Raw genomic sequence first — 19,160 nt, forward strand, 5'->3', positions numbered from 1 at the left:
TAAGTATTAGGGATTGTGCTGTTTAGATAACCAGATGATACACACTGCAAGGAGTGAGCAGACAAATCATGCCGCCTGTGACCAATTTATAATCTGAAAGCTATTTGTGCAAGCCATTTGGGAAAGATGAACAAATACAAGATGGTTGGTCTTTGCCCCCTAGTGTTTGCTTAAGAATTAATGTAAAACAACCATAAAAAAGAAAATTTTAAAGATTAATTTCTTTTGTAAAACACAACAAGAGAACACGAGCCATGTTCGTCTAAAAAGTATTACATAAGCATAAAGACTCTTTGTAAGACATCAACTCACAGAATTTTTTTTTAAAACCAGTAAGATGAATCATACTTGCTGAGTAGAGAGCAACTTAAAGTTTGTACTTCTTAACCGTATGCACATAGCGGTATAAAAGACCAACATAATTTGCTTTAAGAACTCAAGCAACTCAAGCAAGAGGCATTATCTGGGTTCTGTGAATTAGAGTGGTTTGCATTAATAGGACTCAACGGATCTGCAAATAACTGCTTGGCAGCTCATTAGATGTGGTTGAGTTACATACAGATGTTGAAAAACAGTTTACTGTTAAGCACTTCGCTGCTTGAGCGAACACAAGTGCTGTGCAAAGCTTGCCCTGGCAGAGAGCCTCATCGGTGAAGCAAAAGTGACAGAGCTGGGATTTCCAAGCAGCTGAATACAGAAATCTTCTGCTTGTCACACGGGAATGACTAAATGGAGTTCAGTGCTTTACCTTGCAGCTCATAGCTTCAACAACATGGCCAGAAAACAGTTGGCAAACAACTAGACAGTGAGGCACTGAGGGGCCAAGCTAATATACCTGATAACCCAAGAACACTGTGGGCAATCAACCAGACCATGACTAAGAGAGTAAATGAAAGAAGCAGCAGCCGTTCCCATCCCCTGCAGATCAGAGAGGGAATGTGAACGGGTTTTTTTTTTATTATTTCCTAAAGCATTAATCAAGCACATCCCAGGTCTGAATTTTCTAGTATTTTTAATTGCCTTTTATTAGATGCTCAGTTCTTTCCTTGAAACAAATTTCAAACAAGATCATACCACACATCTAACACAAAAGCAGTCTCTGTCCTTTTTCGTAAGGAGTTACTGGAATGATTGACTCTGTATGCGTTTTCATGCTTGCCCACAGGGTTAGTTCTCAAGAATAACAGCTCATTTTTGCTAAAGTCCACAAGAACATGAAATCTGGAGCTGGTTATGAAGACAGCTATTCAAAGTGTGGATGAACTGCATCTTGCTGCTGGGGGGAACCTAGTGGCAGACATTTATTGCTCTCCAGAGCAGGAAGGGTTCCTCGTCTACTTAAAGAGAATCTATTCAGTTCTGAACAGCGTAGTATTTTAGTGTAGATAATTGGTCTTTCTAAAATAAAAGGAAAAAAAATGAAATAAATTTGCAAGGTGATGCAACACACAAGACAAGGCTACACTTGTACTATTATTAGTATAATATGTACTTGAAATGTATATAAATATGTACATCTGGTCCTGTCATAAAAATAATCTTCTCTTTTACGTTGCAGACCACGTTATTTAAAGGCAAAACATAGCAACCCCGGCAGGTAAATTGCTCAGTGTTATGTGTCATCGAGTATCACCTCCCATTTAGTTTTCTATAAAAGCCATTACCTAGCAATGATCACAGTGATAAGGCAGCTTGTTATCCATTCCTTCCTTACTGAAATAAGCACAGCCTCATGGACCAGCTTGGGAGATTCATTCAATCGGATGCTAAAGGTATGTGACTAGACATATTAGAGTGCTTTACCAAGAGTTTTGTTACATTTTGGTAGGTTTTTTTGAGACTGACAGCCAAAATGAGAAAATCTGTCTCCTTTCTCATGTAACCTTGTCCAAAAATAGCAGCAGTGTACATTTTCAAGCTATGAAGAAGAAGGGAGAGATGAAAAAAGCTTGTAGAAAAAAACCCGTACATTTACTTAAGAAGTGAGAAGTCTCTAGCTATTGGTCCTTTATGCATTTAGAATAAAGCCAACACAGTTTTAACTAGGCAATCACTTCTCTGAGTGATATCATACTTTAATTATTTTTAGATTAAGGCAAGGAGGAAATCACAAATCTATCTAGACTAACTAGCCCTTGCACAGAGGCCACATATAACCTTCCTGAAATAACTCCTTCCAGGTAAGAGCTCTGGCTGAAGATGAGCTATCTTTTAAAAAGCCATTCTTTTTTAATATCTGCATTAATGAAAATCCAATCACAATTAAACGTTGGGAATACAAAAATAAAAATGTTGTACCTTATTTCTGCTATGCAAGAGCTTAGTTTCCAGTTCTTCCCACTGGGTCCTGTTACATCTTTTTCCCCACTAGATCAAAGAGCCTATTACTATAATCTATCAGTTCCCTATAGAATTAGTTATAGATTGTGACCAATTACTTGCTGACTGAAGTTAAAAAACACTTTAAATTCAATTTACAGTGTTAACATTAAAGATACTGTGAATTTCTGAGGGTTTTTTATAAGCTTATAATAGTATGTCCCTGGCCATGTATCCCTGGTTATACATGCAGGGAAGTAATTTCTTCTTTAACAACATTGACTGGAAAATCAGGTTTGTCTGACTAACCGTGGTGGTTCTCCAGTAATCAGTGTTTCTTGAGGCAAAGCATCTGCAGCCCATAGGGAACGTATGAGCTACTTTACAAGTTCTTATATGCATGTTCTATATGTGGCTCCAAACATGTGGTTTGGACCTGGTTTCCTCTCATTTAGTTACTTCCTTGCTTTTTTACTTATCCATCCTCTACTCTTTGGATCTTCTATAAATATTGGTTTTATTCACATCTTTGACAAAAATATTTTTTATTGTAGTGCCTACATTAAATGTACTTTGTATTGCTACTAAAAGAACATACACTCTCAAGACCTTATTGTCTAATATGCCTAAGGTCTTGCAAGACCTTACTGTCTATCTAGCAGCAGCTTGGATACTCTAACTCACAGCTAGTTCAGCTGTGTTGGTTACACAACCTTAGTCCAGATACACACAGCCTAAGTTTTGCACGGCATAGGATGAAGGGTTAATCATCTATAATCTCACACCCACCCATTATTGTGGTGTATTATTTTACTATTCATTAACCGACACCTGGAATAACCATTCTATTATTAATTATATATCATTGGAATGTACCTATTCCTCATAAACAGACCAAATCTCAAAATAAATGGCTAGTCCTGACTTACAGATTTCATACTATCTTCCAATCCACCACATGTGAGAAATTTCATACCAGAAATTTACCACTTGACCCTACGTAGAGTAGTTAACAATCTTTTTTCTTTCTTTCTGTTTTTTTTTTTTTTTTTTAATTATAGCATTTTCTAATGAAATCTGAAAGTAGAGTAAGGATTCTTAAAGACATTCATCTAGTAGTGCTAATTCCTCTGATGAAAGACAGTAATGAAAGCAGCAGTATGATATTAGATAATCTTATGCATTAACAGCAAAACTTTCGCAATCAGATAAATAATAGTAGTAGTATGCACAAGAGCTGAAATACAGTTTAGTTACATATTTGCATAGATTCTAAGTTACACTTTTGCTGATTAAGCTAACTAGTTGTTTTTGATGGCAATGGACTTTTATGTAGGGATATGCTATCGTTCTCTTACCTAGCACAGTGTCTATAGGAGGAATAAACACACACAGCACTTTCCCTGGAGAAAAGGGTCTGACCTGCTTGTGGTCTTTTGTTGGAGTCCATGGGCAGCAGATGCAGACACATGCTAGGAACATAGTTTGCTCTGCTGTCATTTGGGGAACACACAAAGTGCTTGTCCCACTGCACACGCACCGGTGAGAGAGAAGCCTACAGCAAAACCAGAAATCCACTCCATTCCAGTGCAATGTACAAAAGCACACACAGCTGAACAGCTTTGCAATGGGATCCAATAGTCACTAGAGCTAGGAGAGAAACTTTTGAACAGTTTTCCAGCAGAAAACTGATGATAAAAAGGGGTCACAGTAAATTATACCGGTATTGATCAAAGCTCTTACATAGATCTTTAAAGAACAACATAAAGAAAATTCTTTCCCTTCAGAAACATTTTGAAATACAGCACCATCTGGGATTTCATTTTCACAGTCTGGAGACTGTGCAGAGACCAAAGCAACATCCCAGAGTGCTGATGTGGTCACGATAGCTTTGGCAGATGACTCTTACATCCCTTTGTTCCTTTGCCCAACTGTAATAGCCTCAAGTAAATCAGTCTTATAAAGGGTATATTCTCTTCCTACCACGCAGGCCACAGTATTAAATCTATTTTTTGGTTAAAAAATGGAATTAGGGAAGCATTTAATTGCTATTAAACACTGATCTAAATAATATATTTTCAGATCCTGATTATTATTGTCTCACAAACTTTCTTTGATTTACTGTTCTTATGGACTTTCTTAATGACAGAATAAAGTAGCAGATAACAATCTGTAAAGGAAGCACTTTGCAAAGAGACTGGTTCAATTACGACTAGATACAGAAAGTTCTTATTAAGTTTCCCTCATTTGGAAGTTTTGAGAGAGAACATTCTGTTCAAATCCATGCCCAAAAGATCATTCAGCAACAAGCATAAGAAAATTACTACATTTCTAGGTATTGATTATATTCATTACCGTTATAGCTCTTAGACTTAAAAATGGTTTGGTTTGGTTTTTTTAACATCGGTTTGTAGAAAACATGGGGTAAATGAAAACTAAAAACATTCCTGTTTCAAAGTTGTGGAATCAGACAAGTACGAACTTAAAAAAAAGAGAGAGTAGATTTCCTTTTGAGCCTGTAGCCTTTCAAGTTTTATCCAGAAACTTTTAATAGTGAAAGAGTGAAATCCCCTTTCATATCATTCCCTTTTTACCTTATTTGTCAGAGCAAGTATGAAGGATGAGGCCTTTAATGGGATGTTACTGTAAAAATCAGATGCTTAGCTTTTTACAATAGGTTCACAGCAACCTGTGGTTTTAGATCACTGCGGTACGTCAAAATCCAATCTTTTCTACAGAAGTGGAACTACTCTTTTATATTTATGTACTTAAAAATTTGTGTGCTTAAAATATTGCAAGATACAGTCTGTTCTCAGGCAGCACTGAGCTCATCTCTTAACACACAGCTCTTCCATCCTCAGAAGCAAGTTGACTACTTAAAAAGAGAATTTACAATTAAAGAGAAATTTTACAATTGCTTTCCAATATCAAAATTACGTGGTTTCCTTTCTTAAGTGCCATTTGAATGCTAATTTTAAAAATGTGTTTTCACTTTGTTCCATATTAAGGAGTATTGGAAAAGTTACGATTATACTTAATAAAGAAACTGCTGCCACGTTTGGAAGACAGAAGGAAGTATCATCAGGAGTTTGCCTCATCCACTTCATTTCATGGAGTGCGTAATATTGTTCAAACGCAGAGCAAGACTCGCAAAGTGCTGTGGCTGTTAGTAGTCGCGGGCTGTCTTGCCACTGTTATTTGGCAAATCTGCAGTCGCTTCATCTACTACTTCAGCTGGCCAACCACAACTACAGTGGTAGTGCAGTACGTGGAAAACGTCAAATTTCCTGCTGTGACTTTTTGCAACTTGAACAGGTAAAAGTTATGTTTGTTGTTTGCTCTTGACAGGCAACACCTCTTTATCTGAAAGCGGTCAGGTTCCACAACTTGATTGAACAAATCACATAAAACAAGGAAAATATGGCTCTGAGGGGCATGTCTTCCACACCACCACATGAGATTTAAACGAAGAAGAAAATATGAGAAACAAGGAAGGGAGGTTGTCTTTTTTAATCTTCTCTCTCGTTCAGATGAACAATTGCGCTACAGATTTTTAAGTTTCAAAACATAAGTTGGAGTAGAAAAAACTCTCTGGTGTTGTTCTATGTATGAGTGTTGCTTCTACAGTGTAACTAAGGGACAGTCATCAGTCACATCCAAGTTAGAAATAAAAGACAAGATTTGCAAATAGATTCAAATAGAAACCTCATACAAACGTAGAAATCTTAGGCAAAGTACATACTTTTTTTTCAGAGGTGCTCAGCCTTTACGGTTCCAGTTGATGCTAGTGGGATTTGCAGGAGGGAAGCATTTGGTTTGTTTGGAAGTCATGTATCATCTAAGCAGGAACTTCACTACAGATTTCTACATTTGAAGATAGTGGCCATGATTCAGATGCAGCCACTTTGAAAATAATGTAATAAACCTACAGTCTGATTTTTAGAGCAACTATGTAATTTAGGAACAGTTTGCCCACATTGTTTCCTCAAGAATTGTAAGTTCTCTTATCTTCTACCTTTTGCTGGCAGAATCAGCCAGAAGTCCAAGTCTCAAATATCTGGAGCCATTCTGCCTCACTATGCCTCCTTCCCATTGCCCTGCATAAAGCCATCCTGGGTTATACTGCACAACATGCACTGCGAATAGAAGTCTCTCTTGATTACAGTGGGTTGTCTGTTATAAAAATGCCTCACTTCTTGTAACTATAGCGGCAGCACATTGTAAGTGAATAGTCAGCTACTGAGCATGGCAGTTGTCCGCCTAAGCAACAATTTGCTGCCACATCCATCTGTTGTTCATGCTGTGCTTATCCTTCCCTCCTGTTTTTAGTAACTAGTTTTTTTGTTGGCAGGACGAAGAGGCACAGATCTACCTTTGACTTTATTTTTTGACTCAAATTCAGTTGGGAAGAGTTTTTCCTACCAATCTTCCTTAAGTTGGGGCATTAAGATCTATTACACAAATACATTGATATGTTTTTTTAAAATAGGATTATATAAAATGGCAATTCTAAAGAACATGGTATTGTAGTTTCATTTGTGTTTATTCTCTTTTCAAACTTATAACTGTTCTGTAAACCCTTACTTTACTTCAATAAAGGACTTCAATGCTGTACATCAGGAAAGCACCTCCAATGCCTTATCATGTTTTGGAGATTTTTCAAGTGGATTCTAGGAGTAAGGATCACCCTTGGTTTATAGCACTGTGTCACCAGCCACAGAGCTCATGGGAAGCTAGACTGTCTCTACGCTGGGGTGTAGTGCCTTAGTAAAGCAGGTATATGAGATTAGTGCAAATGCACTTAGAAATCAATTTTCTAAATGATGGAAGACAGCTTTTTTGAAAGGAACAGCTCCTCCCAGCTAGTTTCCCACATGTAAATGCAATTGTTCAGTTTGTCATCAGTTCTACAGATCTGGTTGTTGGTTTATGCAGATGGCTAATCTACTCGGGGTTTTTTATTTTTATTTTTTTAATAAACAACCACACACAACAGAAATGTTTCCAATATGACTGACCAGATTAGCCACGGAAAGGTGTCCATTTTCTGTTTTCAGATATGGAAAATACCTTCCTAGAAACGGAGACTATATTGTTTATTCATGTTGTAGAGATCAAAGTGCAACATGATGGACAAGAATCATAGTTTGTGAGCAGACAACAAATTGTGTCACAGATTTGGCAAGAGCAGCCTTAAGATCAGTCCTATAACTCTGCAGAACTCCAAGCAATTCTTTCTCCTTCCCACTGGCAGGTTTCAAGCTCATGCAGTAAGCAACCTCAAAATAATTTTTTTAGTTTGGAACATTGTGACTGGAGTTGTCCAAAAATTTGCTATGGAAGATAAATATTCTCAAGAGCTAAATGATTTCCTTCTTGGGAACCAGAACTTCAGCATCAAAGAGTTTACAAGGAAAAATGGGTTTTATCTGAACAGCAGCACACTGCTAGAATGTGAATTTTTTGGAAAGCCATGTTACCCACAGGTAAATATGTTTATTTTACTAAAACAGTAGCATGGAGGGGAAGGGAATGTATTCTTACCACTCAGCTTGAGACATCTAGCTTTGCCAGCCAGTCCCCTTGTTTTCCCTTTACAGTCAGCCAATGGAGAAAAAAAAGTCCTGCTCTAAATCACCTTGAGGACCCCGATTCTCCCACTGACTGCAGAGACAGCCTGCTGGACTCCCTGAGCTGTAAAATGGGTTTTCAGTCTAAATTGCTCTCTGCCTAGTGCCGCTGCTGCACAGATAGCAGCCTTTGAAAGCTGTCATACCTCCAGGCTGTATCTAACCACCTTTTCCATACATGGCCTATAACGAAGGTCAGTTTGAACAGAGTTTTTCACATGACATGATTGCGTAGTTCTGTTCTTGAGGTCAAGAATATAGACAGCCAGGGTAACTATATGCAGAGTCCACAGGAATTTTAAATAATGAGGTGAAAGTAGCCCATCTTTGGGAATTTTGGACAACAGCCAAAGAATATGATCGTCCCATTTTTATGTCGACTCTTCCACAGAGCAATTCCCAACTTAAATAGAAAATGTGAACAGAAAAGTCAGGCCTATATTCTTTCAGATTAATCTAACCTTTAGATATGCTGCAGCTTCTAAAATTAGGCATTGTAGAGTTCTCTTAACTGAAAGTTACTAGTGCTAACAACTAAAACTAAAGCAATGAGATGCAGTCATATTAAATGATGACGTGGCTTTGGGAAAAAATGCAAATACTGTACTTTCATATGTAACACGACAGTTTTGAAGCAGTCTTCACTAAACATCCACTGGAAAAATTAAACAAATTCTTTTTGAATATATAATTTCTGTATAATGTAACAGGTATAGAAAAACAACACGACCTCATTAAATGATTCTGAGCAGCACATAGGAATTAATAAACAATGTGAAATTTCTCCTTTAAACTTCATTTCCTATAGAAAGGGATGAAATCCTTTTGAATATTTCCATCAATTACCACTTTTCTGATTGATTGTAATATTTAGCACTGCCTTTGGGAAAAAAAAACAACCACCCCAGTAGTCCATCTCTTGCATTGTAATTCACTAAGGAAACTTCAGGTGATCTTTCTTTCATTTTACTCTTCCCTGTTTTCCTTTATTGAAGGATTTTGAACATGTTTTCACTGAATACGGAAACTGCTTTACTTTTAATCACAATGATCTTCCAGCAAGAAGAGTGAGTTTGTCTGGAAGAGGCTTACATTTGCTTTTTGATGTCCAACAGGTACAGCTATCCGAATGATTATAAACAACAAATCATGTAATAACTTATAGATGAGTAGAGGTGTTTTGTTTTGGGTTTGGTTTTGGTTTTTTGTTTGGTTGGTTTTACACAGACCTTCAGAATTTCATGCACAAAATTGTGTATCATCAAGACTATTTCTGAGTGAGAGGGTATTTTAAAGGAAAGATCTAATACAGATTTAAGAAGTCATAATTATTATTGACTCTGTCCCCAGCTAAATGGTTTCCAAGTTGCGAGTGAGTGTATATATGTATATACACACAGTTCATCTACAATTGAAGCATGTCATCAGAGCAGTAATTTAATTTTATACAAGCACTTCAGGATAACATCTTTTCATTTTAATAAAAGGCCCAGTAGGGAAGGTCATATGGTGCCAATTTCTAAGTAGTACTGAATTTTAGTTGCAGCAGCAGCAGCTGTAAGTGCTCAATGCCAACTAAGATCTGGTCTTTGCACTGTAAATAGACTCTGACCTTATTAGAATTGTCTTTGACCCACAAAAAACCAGAAAACTCAGGGAATATCACCTTGTGAGATCAGGGAAGAAAACTAAAATCTAGAGTGATAAATGACTTAGACATTCACTTTTGTTCTCTAGGAATTATGAGACAGGAGTGACAGGTTCTGGAGAGAGTAATGCAAAGTTTGCTGAAATGTGATGGGTAGTTGCAAGTAAAATGAATGAATATCCAAGTTATGAGTAAATGTTCATCTATGCCTTCTTGCTTTGGAAATTGGGAGATGACAGAAGGAATAAGAAACCTGAAAGTTTATAGTAACTGGAAGGAAACCCACAGAGGTAATCATCAAAGGAAATTCAAGTCAGTTTGCTTCTATACCTTTCTGTAAATTGCCAAAAATGTGACTAGAGATACAAAACCAAATAAAAAAGCATAGTACCATTTTAAATATAGCTAAAGCTTCAGATGGTAAGCAAAGCCAAAATTATTTTAAATAATTCTTTTTGTATCAGGAACAATTCACTGATGAACCTGCTCTTGGTTATACTGATGCTGGTATAACTTTTGTTATCCATTCACCCAAAGAGCTTCCACGCTTTGATGGTTTAGGTTTATTAACACCAGTCGGCATGCATGCACAGGTCGCAATCCGTCAGCTGAAGGTAAGAACTTTGTCCGTCAAGTGGAAATATTGGTCTTTACTGTCTCTAATTCTCTTCTGAAGCGTGACAATGAATTAGACATTTTGGAAGTTAAAATATTTATCATGCCAAAGTGACTCCCAAAAATATTTCCTCCAGACACAAACAAAATTATTGCTATTTTGGGGGGATGTCATTGGTCTTCATAATCTGTATCTATTAAAGTCAGCCTTTCCTTCCTAACATCTTACAGTCTTCCTGACATATAATGATACAAGAACACCACAGCATTTCCCCATCAACACATTCTGTTACCATTAAGGTTGCCTTGGATTCCTAGTGGAATCCAAGTGGAGTGGACTACCCTCCTGCGGCAGGCTGTCTGATCAGCTCCTACTTTTGGTGTGAGAGAGAGGAGATGATTTTATAATCCCAAACACACGAACTGTAATTGCCTCCAATTAAATCACAATGCTACTGCTTATGTCTTCAACAGGCTTCCTTCAGCACTTTAAAATGTGAGAAAATAATATCTAAATTTAAAACAGAGACAAAAAAAAAATATATCTTCTGTTATTATTACCCTACAGTCAATTATCCAAGAATACCCATGGGGAGAGTGCAAGCCTGAGATAAAGCTTCAGTACCACAAGATTTATAGCATTAATGGATGTTTGCAGGAATGCAAAGCCCGGTACATACAGGACTGGTGTGGCTGTTTGCCATTCATTCTTCCAGGTATTTCTCAGGAGTATCATCATACCATTTACTGATCATCTTGCTAGGTGACCTCAGCTGTTATTGAACAGCAAAGGAGAAGGGGCACATGCTTGAGGGATAGCTACAGCTGGGATTACTTTTATTTATTTATTTATTTATTAATTCAGAGAAAACAAGCAAGATATTTGGTCAGCTCTAGACCTAGCATCTGGGTCATTGGCTATTCTTAGGATACAGACCAAAAATTTGAAAGAAAAGATTATGCCTCAGGGCTGTGAGACAAGTCTGTAGTCTTCAACTTGACTTCCTAAAGAGCTGGAACTAAATCCATAAGAAGTCATAGATTTTCATATGTACTGCAGAAAACCTACTTTGCAGGCGTTTAGCAGCCACAGCAGAACTGATTGCTTGAAGACAGAAACCAAGGTCCCCCACGTGAACCATGGAAAGAGTCTGGCACCAGAAGAGGGCTCTGCAAAAGCCAAAAGGCTGCATGGAGCCATCTAATCAGCCCACAATGCAGAGTACAGGTGTATGCTGTAATGCTCCCCTCAAGAATCCAGGCATCTTAATCACTCTAGAAATATAAAGCAATAACACTGAGCCCTGACCAGTCTCCTCCTTCCCACCTTTTCAGCATTAAAAGTAATGATAATACTGTCACCTCTCTCTGAAGCAAGAGCTGGAACCCAAATCTCTGCTCTCACAGCTCTTTTTTCATAATTAGTGGGCAAGAAAGCCACTGTCACACCTGCACTTTCTGACTCAATGTATTTTTAAATATCCCCAAGCACAGTAGAATGTTTTCGCTAAGGGAGATCCATTAATGAGTAATCTCTAGCTTGTTTGTTTCATGACCTCTTGGAAAGGAGATTGGCAATCTCCTGGAAACTCTCATGGAAAGGAATTTGAGAAGGAAATTGAGTCTAGGTCTCCCATACCCAGGGTGAGAGCTTTAGACAGTGACAGTTAGGTAAAGGAGGGCAATGCTTTCTTTAACTGTGTGCTAAACTGCTAAGTAGTATTTCCGTGCAAGGGAAAAAATTGGGGTGAAACAGAACATCTGAAATAAAAAATTTTGCTGTTAGCTCAGGGTGCTGTCTTACCCCTTAGGTCTCCAAACAATTCTTGCATGAAGTTCAAAACTTTTGCTGAAACACATGGGATGTAATCATATATCCCACCTACCCTACTTTGTTTTTTCATGTCCACTAGGCAAAACAGAAATTCGCGGCTTTAGCAAGCTAACACAAAGAGTGAGTCACAAGCTTAAAGGCAGTTCTGGCTGGCACACATAATAAAGATGTTTGCTCCAACAGCAAGCCTCCTGGCTTGGTCTGTTGTCTCTTTTCACTATGTACCCCTTTTGGTGTTGGTAACTGCACTGTGCCCAACTGAATTGATTTCTCAGTTGTATAATGATAAACACGAAGTGGTGAGCAGGCTTTGATGACATTACATTTCAGTTTAGTACAAATAGAGCTAAGGGTTAGATTGTTAATTGAAGTTCCTAAAGTTTGTTGTTTATTTTTAAGGAAATGGAACAGAATGTGATTTGCTGAAGTTTTACAATTGTGTTTATCCGGCAGTCTGTAAGTAATAACTTCATATTTTCTAAGCCAATTCCAAATAGTAGATAATATCTATCAATTAAAACAAAATACTGACAGTAGTACTGAAATTGAGTACATCCCAGTTCATTTAATATTCTGAAAATAGAGACCAGATAAAGCATTAAATAGATGACAATTAAAAAACCATTAGAATTCATTTTAGTCATCAGAAATAGTTTAAAATGGAAGAATGTTCAATTAATCTGTTTTCAGTTATCAAGCCTCTGGCTTGCATTTTTGCATCTTCATGGTATCATCCTTCTAGCTCCAATGTTGTATCCTTTTTGTTTGTGACAGAAAAGTGAACAGCACAGTAATAACAGGTTTGCTAACTGACAGAAAATATAATTCAAAATCACGGGACTTTAAGGTTTTATCTTCTCAAAAGTAAAATTAATTATATATTTTCAAAGTGCTCCAAATGCAATTCATTTCCATAAGCAAATAATCTGCACACAGTAGATATGAAATTTGTAGGTCACTACAACAGACTTTCTGGAAAATACTGCAAATGGTAATCTGAGAAGTAACTTCTCATGAACTTTAGAAAGCCTCCTTTTTAATTGTTTTGGATTCTGCTGTATAACGTGACTCTCCCTTCCCAAAGGGATGGATGATTAAGAGACCAAGCAGATTAACAAGTTTGGGGGGCCTGTGTAGGGGTTTATTTCTGTTTTGATTAGGTGTGTGCAACATTCAGGCAAGATCTACTACTATGAACAATGACTGTTTCTTTTTCCTGTGGGTCTTTTGAAATAGATTCCACTAAGTTCACATTCTTATATAATCATGATCTTTGATAGCCTGTCATGGTGGAAATACGTATATTATTTTACTTAATGGATATTCTGTGACCAAGTTGCAAAGAAACCACTGAACAATAAACAAAAATGACCTCTAAGTCCTATCAAGGATGGATAGGATTCAGAGCTGGACCCCAGAAGGAACTGGCATCACAGTACTGTACATGGTGAACCTGGCTTGTAGGTGTCTGGTCCCCAGGACCCCAAGTTAGGTGCTAAGTCACCTTTTACAGTGCAGGAGAGGTTAGACATCTGATAACAAAATCTCAAATGACAGCACGCTGATCCAGTATCTGTGGGACCTACTGTTGGTGAGAGCATTTATTTTAGGAACTCTAAAGGCCGGCTATCTAGAATGAAATCCACAACCCCAGTGTCCCTGGAGAGTACCTCAAATCATCAACTAACAGGCTGAGATATCTCCTCCCCTGAGGTCTGCAAAAGCGAGAAGCCCACACGCAGAAGGAAGAGACACAATGGCTGCCACCACACCAGGACAAATAGAGCATCACAAGCAGGAGGTTATGGTACTCATCTCAGAGTACCAGATGGCTTTGGGTGATGGTTTATGCCTTACCATTTTTCTTCTACATGAATTTTCTCCAGCTTTCCCAGATTTCTATAATGATTTCTTTCTGTTAGAGCCTCATCAGAGTAATGGCTCCTCACTTTCAAGAGCAGCCAGACCTGCAGAATTTTGTGACTTCTCTTTGGTATTTGAAGAAGCAAAGCTGTCCCTAAGCCCTCTTACCTGTCTTAAGACCAATTATCAAATGGCAGGCAGAGGTTAAGGTGAAGTGAACTTAGCTTACCAAGATTTTTATGATGTAGTTATCAGATGATAGTAAACTACAACTGGCATTGCTCTGGAAGCTGTTTCTGTGCACTGAAATGAGCTAGGCAGACATCAAGGCATCAGGACCAAGGATTATATACCTAAGTAAGTAATCAGAAAGCTAGCACAGAACATGGAACATCTTCTATTGTCCTACTGTTTAACTGTGGATGAGGAAATAATATGCACATAAAGCCCTAATGAAGGCAGAAAGACTTACGGGTGCTGAATTTCTTTGGGAAAAGTGACCAAAAAAAATCTCAACCCTTATTACTGGGCACCAGTTTCCCAAATGCCAGTTACAAATACTTATTTGTTCCTTCAAAACTGGTAAGTATCCACTTTTCTCAGGATAACTAACCCATACATTTATCAAAGTCAGTGAAAAGTAATTTTGTAAGTTTTAAAAAAAGTTTTTAAACTGTGTGCTTTTTTAGAAATATTCTGTAAATTCTTTCCCCTGAAATTTCAGATGATATAGAGATAAAAGGATTATGTACAGTAGGAACCCACAATTCCACTTGCCCTGCCCCATGTGAAGAAACGGATTATCCTACCACTGTCACCTATTCAAGTTTTGGAGGAGAAAGAGCCATAAAATACTTTTCTGCAAAACTGAAGAAAAGCCCAGAATACGTCAGGTAATCTTGCTTAACACCTTTTCTAATAAAGAAATTATCAATTACTTTAAAGTGTGCTAACAGAGTGTATGATGTAAATATGACCTTTTAAAAAGATATTCTTATATGTGGTATTAATAATGTTGTCTGTGAGATAAAATAATCTGTTAGACAAAATTGGTTAAGATTTATACATATTCATATATATATAAAATATACTTAGATACATCTAAGACTTGTGGATAACATAAAATAGATACTGCAATTAGAAAGTAATGTTCTCAATTACCTTCTTTGTCATTGATCTTTATAACAGTTTTTTGATTGCTTTTGCAATTAAGAATAAAGAAAGGGCAGGGTTATCAAACCTATCCACAATCCATGTGAGCAATCCATCCAATAGAGAAGACAAATCTTCACTCTTCCACAACTGAAGTCAATGAACAACCTAAATAGATCCTACATAAAGTTGTTCTCCTTTCTCTCAACCCGTTCCCAAAGGAAGCTTCATAAGCACTGAAGAGCTAGGTTTTATTGTAGCAATAATGTCACAAGTTTAATAATCTTTTCTGTTGCTAGTAGAATTCACTAATAGTGTTTATATTACAAAAGTTACTTAGAAAATATTTGATACAATATTAATTCTCATGAGGTAGCAGAAGAGTGAAACAGTATTGTTCTATCTGTGTAACTGAACATGCTACACAGCGAAAGAAAGTAGGTCTATATCCAAAGGAAGAGACCTTCTAGTGTGAAAACATGTCTCAACAGTATTGACTACACCTTTTATCCAGGAAATGGTGTTAGAGCTTATGTTATGCATAGAGCTGTGTCACTCAGTAGTAGCACTGAGCTGACGTAACCTGCATACTTTTAAATTCATAGAAAAGGTATCATATATGCTTATGCTTTAATAGAGCATATGTACCTTACTGTTACAATATAGTAAATCGATGCCAGATTTCCTTGCAAACACAAGCATTATATATCCAAAAATAGAATGATTTCCAGATTTTTTTGCTAGAAGGATACAATCTAGTTGTCAAAGAGCATTTAATACAGTTTTATAGACTGAGTTGCCTCTTGCTCACAGACGTAGATGTCAACAGTACAAATAAGTATTAAGACAGGTGCTACATGAAATCATAGTATCCACAACATCAAAATATGTTTATAAAGAACTGTAGAAAATTCGGCTAATGAAATATCTATGAGTATTTAATTGTTTCAGTGACTTTAGTTTTCTCACTCTTGAAGCCATCATTCTGCAAATGCTTGCATATGTTTATACGTTAACAGGAATGATATGAATCAGAATGGTTTGGGTTGGAAGAGACCTTTAAAGGTCATCTGGTCCTACCCCCCTGCAGTGAGCAGGCACATCTTCAACTAGATCAGGTTGCTCAGAGCCCCATCCAGCCTGACCTTGAACGTTTCCAGGGATGGGGCATCTACCACCTCTCTGGGCAACCTGTTCCCGTGTTTCACCACCCTCATTGTAAAAAATTTCTTCCTTATATCTAGTCTGAATCTACCCTCTTTTAGTTTAAAACCATTACCCCTTGTCCTGTCGCTGCAGGCCCTATTAAAAAGTCTGTCCCCAGTAAAGATTATGAAGAATAAACCTGTTGTTATATGCAAAAGATATTAATCCTTTGAGGATGTTTTATCTTTGTTGATTATTTTATTGTCTGTAAACATCATGTGCAACCCAGTAATTATTCAATTAAGCAAGTGAAAATACAGAACGTTCCCCTGTTACCAAGCCTTAACCAATAGGAATCCTGCCCACATATTAACGAGTACATATTCCAAACTATAAAACGTAGAGATCTATTGATTTCTAAAGATGTAAGAAGGGAAAAGTTAAATATTTATTGGATAGTTCTGCTAGCAACTCCATGACAATGGTAGAAAGTCTTATTAATAGAAGCTACGAGAATAAGATTATTTTTATTACTCAGTGCTACCTGAGTTTTAGAATTATTACCTAAAGAGATAGAAGTGATTATTTTGTATAGCAAATACTTTATTTTCATGAATGTTGTTAATGAGCTCATTATCACTGTCAACCCAAAAATCTGTAGCTGTTCACACTTCCGAAGAATAATCGCTACCTTTATTCTTAAAGGTCACAACATTATGCGTCCAATCAGTTTTTGTGTCTTTTATTCCACAATCGTTATGTTTATATTCTATTTAGGAGTTAGGCAGGATCTTTCTGTAGACATGATATCATGAAGATGAGCTCTTTACTCACACTGAATCATTCCACAGGTCTTGCTCCAACTGAGATTTACCTACTCTTCCGCTTTTGCAGCAGGCAAGAATATAATTAGGTAAGCGAGGCTATTAGCAGAGGATAGAACTAAACATCTGAGTATAGGACAAGGACTCGTCTGCACAAACATGCTCACTGAAATAAGCACAATTAAATATGTAGTTGCACATAATCAAGAGTGGTAGACTACACTTCCAAGCACTGTATCCGCTGTAGGTTAGGATGCTTGACACTTCCACTCAAACTTATCTCCATGACCCTTAAAAAGTATGAGTCTATCTCACAGTACAGATCTAGAGTTGCTTTTTAACATAGCCTGAAGATCTACTCCTCTGATAAGCTCCCGTTATAACTGTTGTTATTAGGACACTTTTTTTTTTTTCTTCAGCCATCTAACTCATTTTGGTAACAGTCATCTAATTGTTCTTTAAAAGACACCATCACTCTCCCTGAACTCGGTCCATGCTGATAAATGTTGGTAAAAATGAACAGCACTCCTCACTGTCTCAAGTAATACTGTATGTATTTGTCATTAGGCAGAACCTTGTGTGTATTGACATTAAATATCATGATCTGAGCTACAAAATAACACAGCAGCAGAAGGCATTGACTATATCAGAGTTGCTTGGTAAGTGAATGTTTAATATTTATTTATTGCTGATTAATAATTAATCCAAAAATTAAAAAACCCACAAACCAACCTGTTTTTTTATTCTCTCTCCTTCCGAGTCATAGCCTATGTAGGCTTCTAAACAAAAAGCAATACCTTTTATATTATAATGGTAATAATCATGTCTGCCTCATGGTCATTTTTGATACTGTCTCCTGTCATTCCATTAAAGAACCTACAGTATGGACAGCAGCTGAGAGTAAGAATTAAGTTTGGCACTAGTTTACGGCTATGTCACATGCAGGACTGTAAGAATAGTGAAGTTCACAGGATTTGGAGAGGAGAGGGAGAACATGGGGAGGAGAAGCAAGAGAATGGTTAAAAAGGCATAGAAGTAGGAAATATTTGAAGTATCTGTTTCACCGTAGGATGTGTTGTGTTGTACTTGCTTTATTTAGAATTTTAAGACACGCATTAGTCTTCTCCAATAAACATTCTTAAGAATATTAATTCTGTTTTCTTAAGGTGATGGATTATGTGTATTGAATTTGTTTAACACTTGAACCCTGCAAGGTTTTGTTGGCTTGCTAGACTAAACCAAATGCGTAAGATGACATATGTTTATTTCCTTCTATTACAGCTGATGTAGGTGGCCAGCTTGGATTGTTTTGTGGTGCCAGTATGATTACAATCATAGAACTGCTCGAGTATATTTTTACTAACTTCTGTTGGATGTGTATCTTTCTTCTATTGAAAGCTCCTGAAATGCCTCAATGGAACAATCCATCCCAGAACCAACCAACACACAAGGAAAAAAAGAAGGGAATACAAGAATGTTAGTGGCTTGTAGAAGCACAAAACTAATTGTTTCTGCAACTTCCCTTCCTTTTTAAGATACAAAGGAGACAGTAATATTTTGCATTGCTCCCTTCCCTGCACTCCTTATTCTTCCTGCTTCTTTTATTGCTTAGAATGATTTAACTGTGCTAAATAACTTTAGAGAGTGAACTTTCAAAAATCTCACTTTCTTTCTCACGTAAAGAAAAATGTAATCTTTACCTAAAATTTTATTTTAAAGAATTACCAACTTTTTTAAATAGCACAGCAAGTGATACTGACATACAATGCAATTTAGCATTTCTGACCCAGTTTTTATCTTCCGTATTTTGAGTGAGGAGAAATAATACGCATGCCAAATTAACACACACAGGTTTCTTAACCACCATAAAGGTGGAGCATTGCTATGCTGAAAGACCAGATTCCTTATTAATAACAAAGTCTTTGCTAGTAGGTTACCACTGTTACATGTTCCAGTGAAGGATAGTGTTGCTTTGCCTATCAATCAGAATTAGAAGTGTGCCTAATAACAATAACTTCTACAGTGTATTATCTTTTTGTCTGAAACGCATCAAAAAAATAAATCTCATGAGGCTGCCAAGTACTATGGAGAACCGTAGGGCATCTGAGTGGATGGCAAGTGGGCAAACA

At 37.0% G+C, this 19,160-nt stretch overlaps 1 protein-coding gene across 1 annotated transcript; it reads left to right on the top strand.

Annotated features, from left to right (window-relative positions):
- The first annotated feature begins 1,732 nt into the window (after positions 1-1,732).
- On the top strand, positions 1,733-18,512 carry ASIC5 (acid sensing ion channel subunit family member 5). The gene is made up of 10 exons (XM_050896585.1): positions 1,733-1,772; positions 5,328-5,634; positions 7,574-7,805; positions 8,945-9,064; positions 10,062-10,211; positions 10,781-10,928; positions 12,446-12,502; positions 14,634-14,802; positions 17,599-17,690; positions 18,313-18,512. Exons 1-10 carry the CDS (start codon positions 1,733-1,735, stop codon positions 18,510-18,512), a joined length of 1,515 nt encoding a protein of 504 aa, XP_050752542.1.
- The last annotated feature ends 648 nt before the right edge of the window (positions 18,513-19,160 follow it).

The sequence above is a fragment of the Gymnogyps californianus genome, chromosome 4, assembly GCF_018139145.2.
Source record: "Gymnogyps californianus isolate 813 chromosome 4, ASM1813914v2, whole genome shotgun sequence".
NCBI classification, from domain to species: Eukaryota; Metazoa; Chordata; class Aves; order Accipitriformes; family Cathartidae; genus Gymnogyps; species Gymnogyps californianus.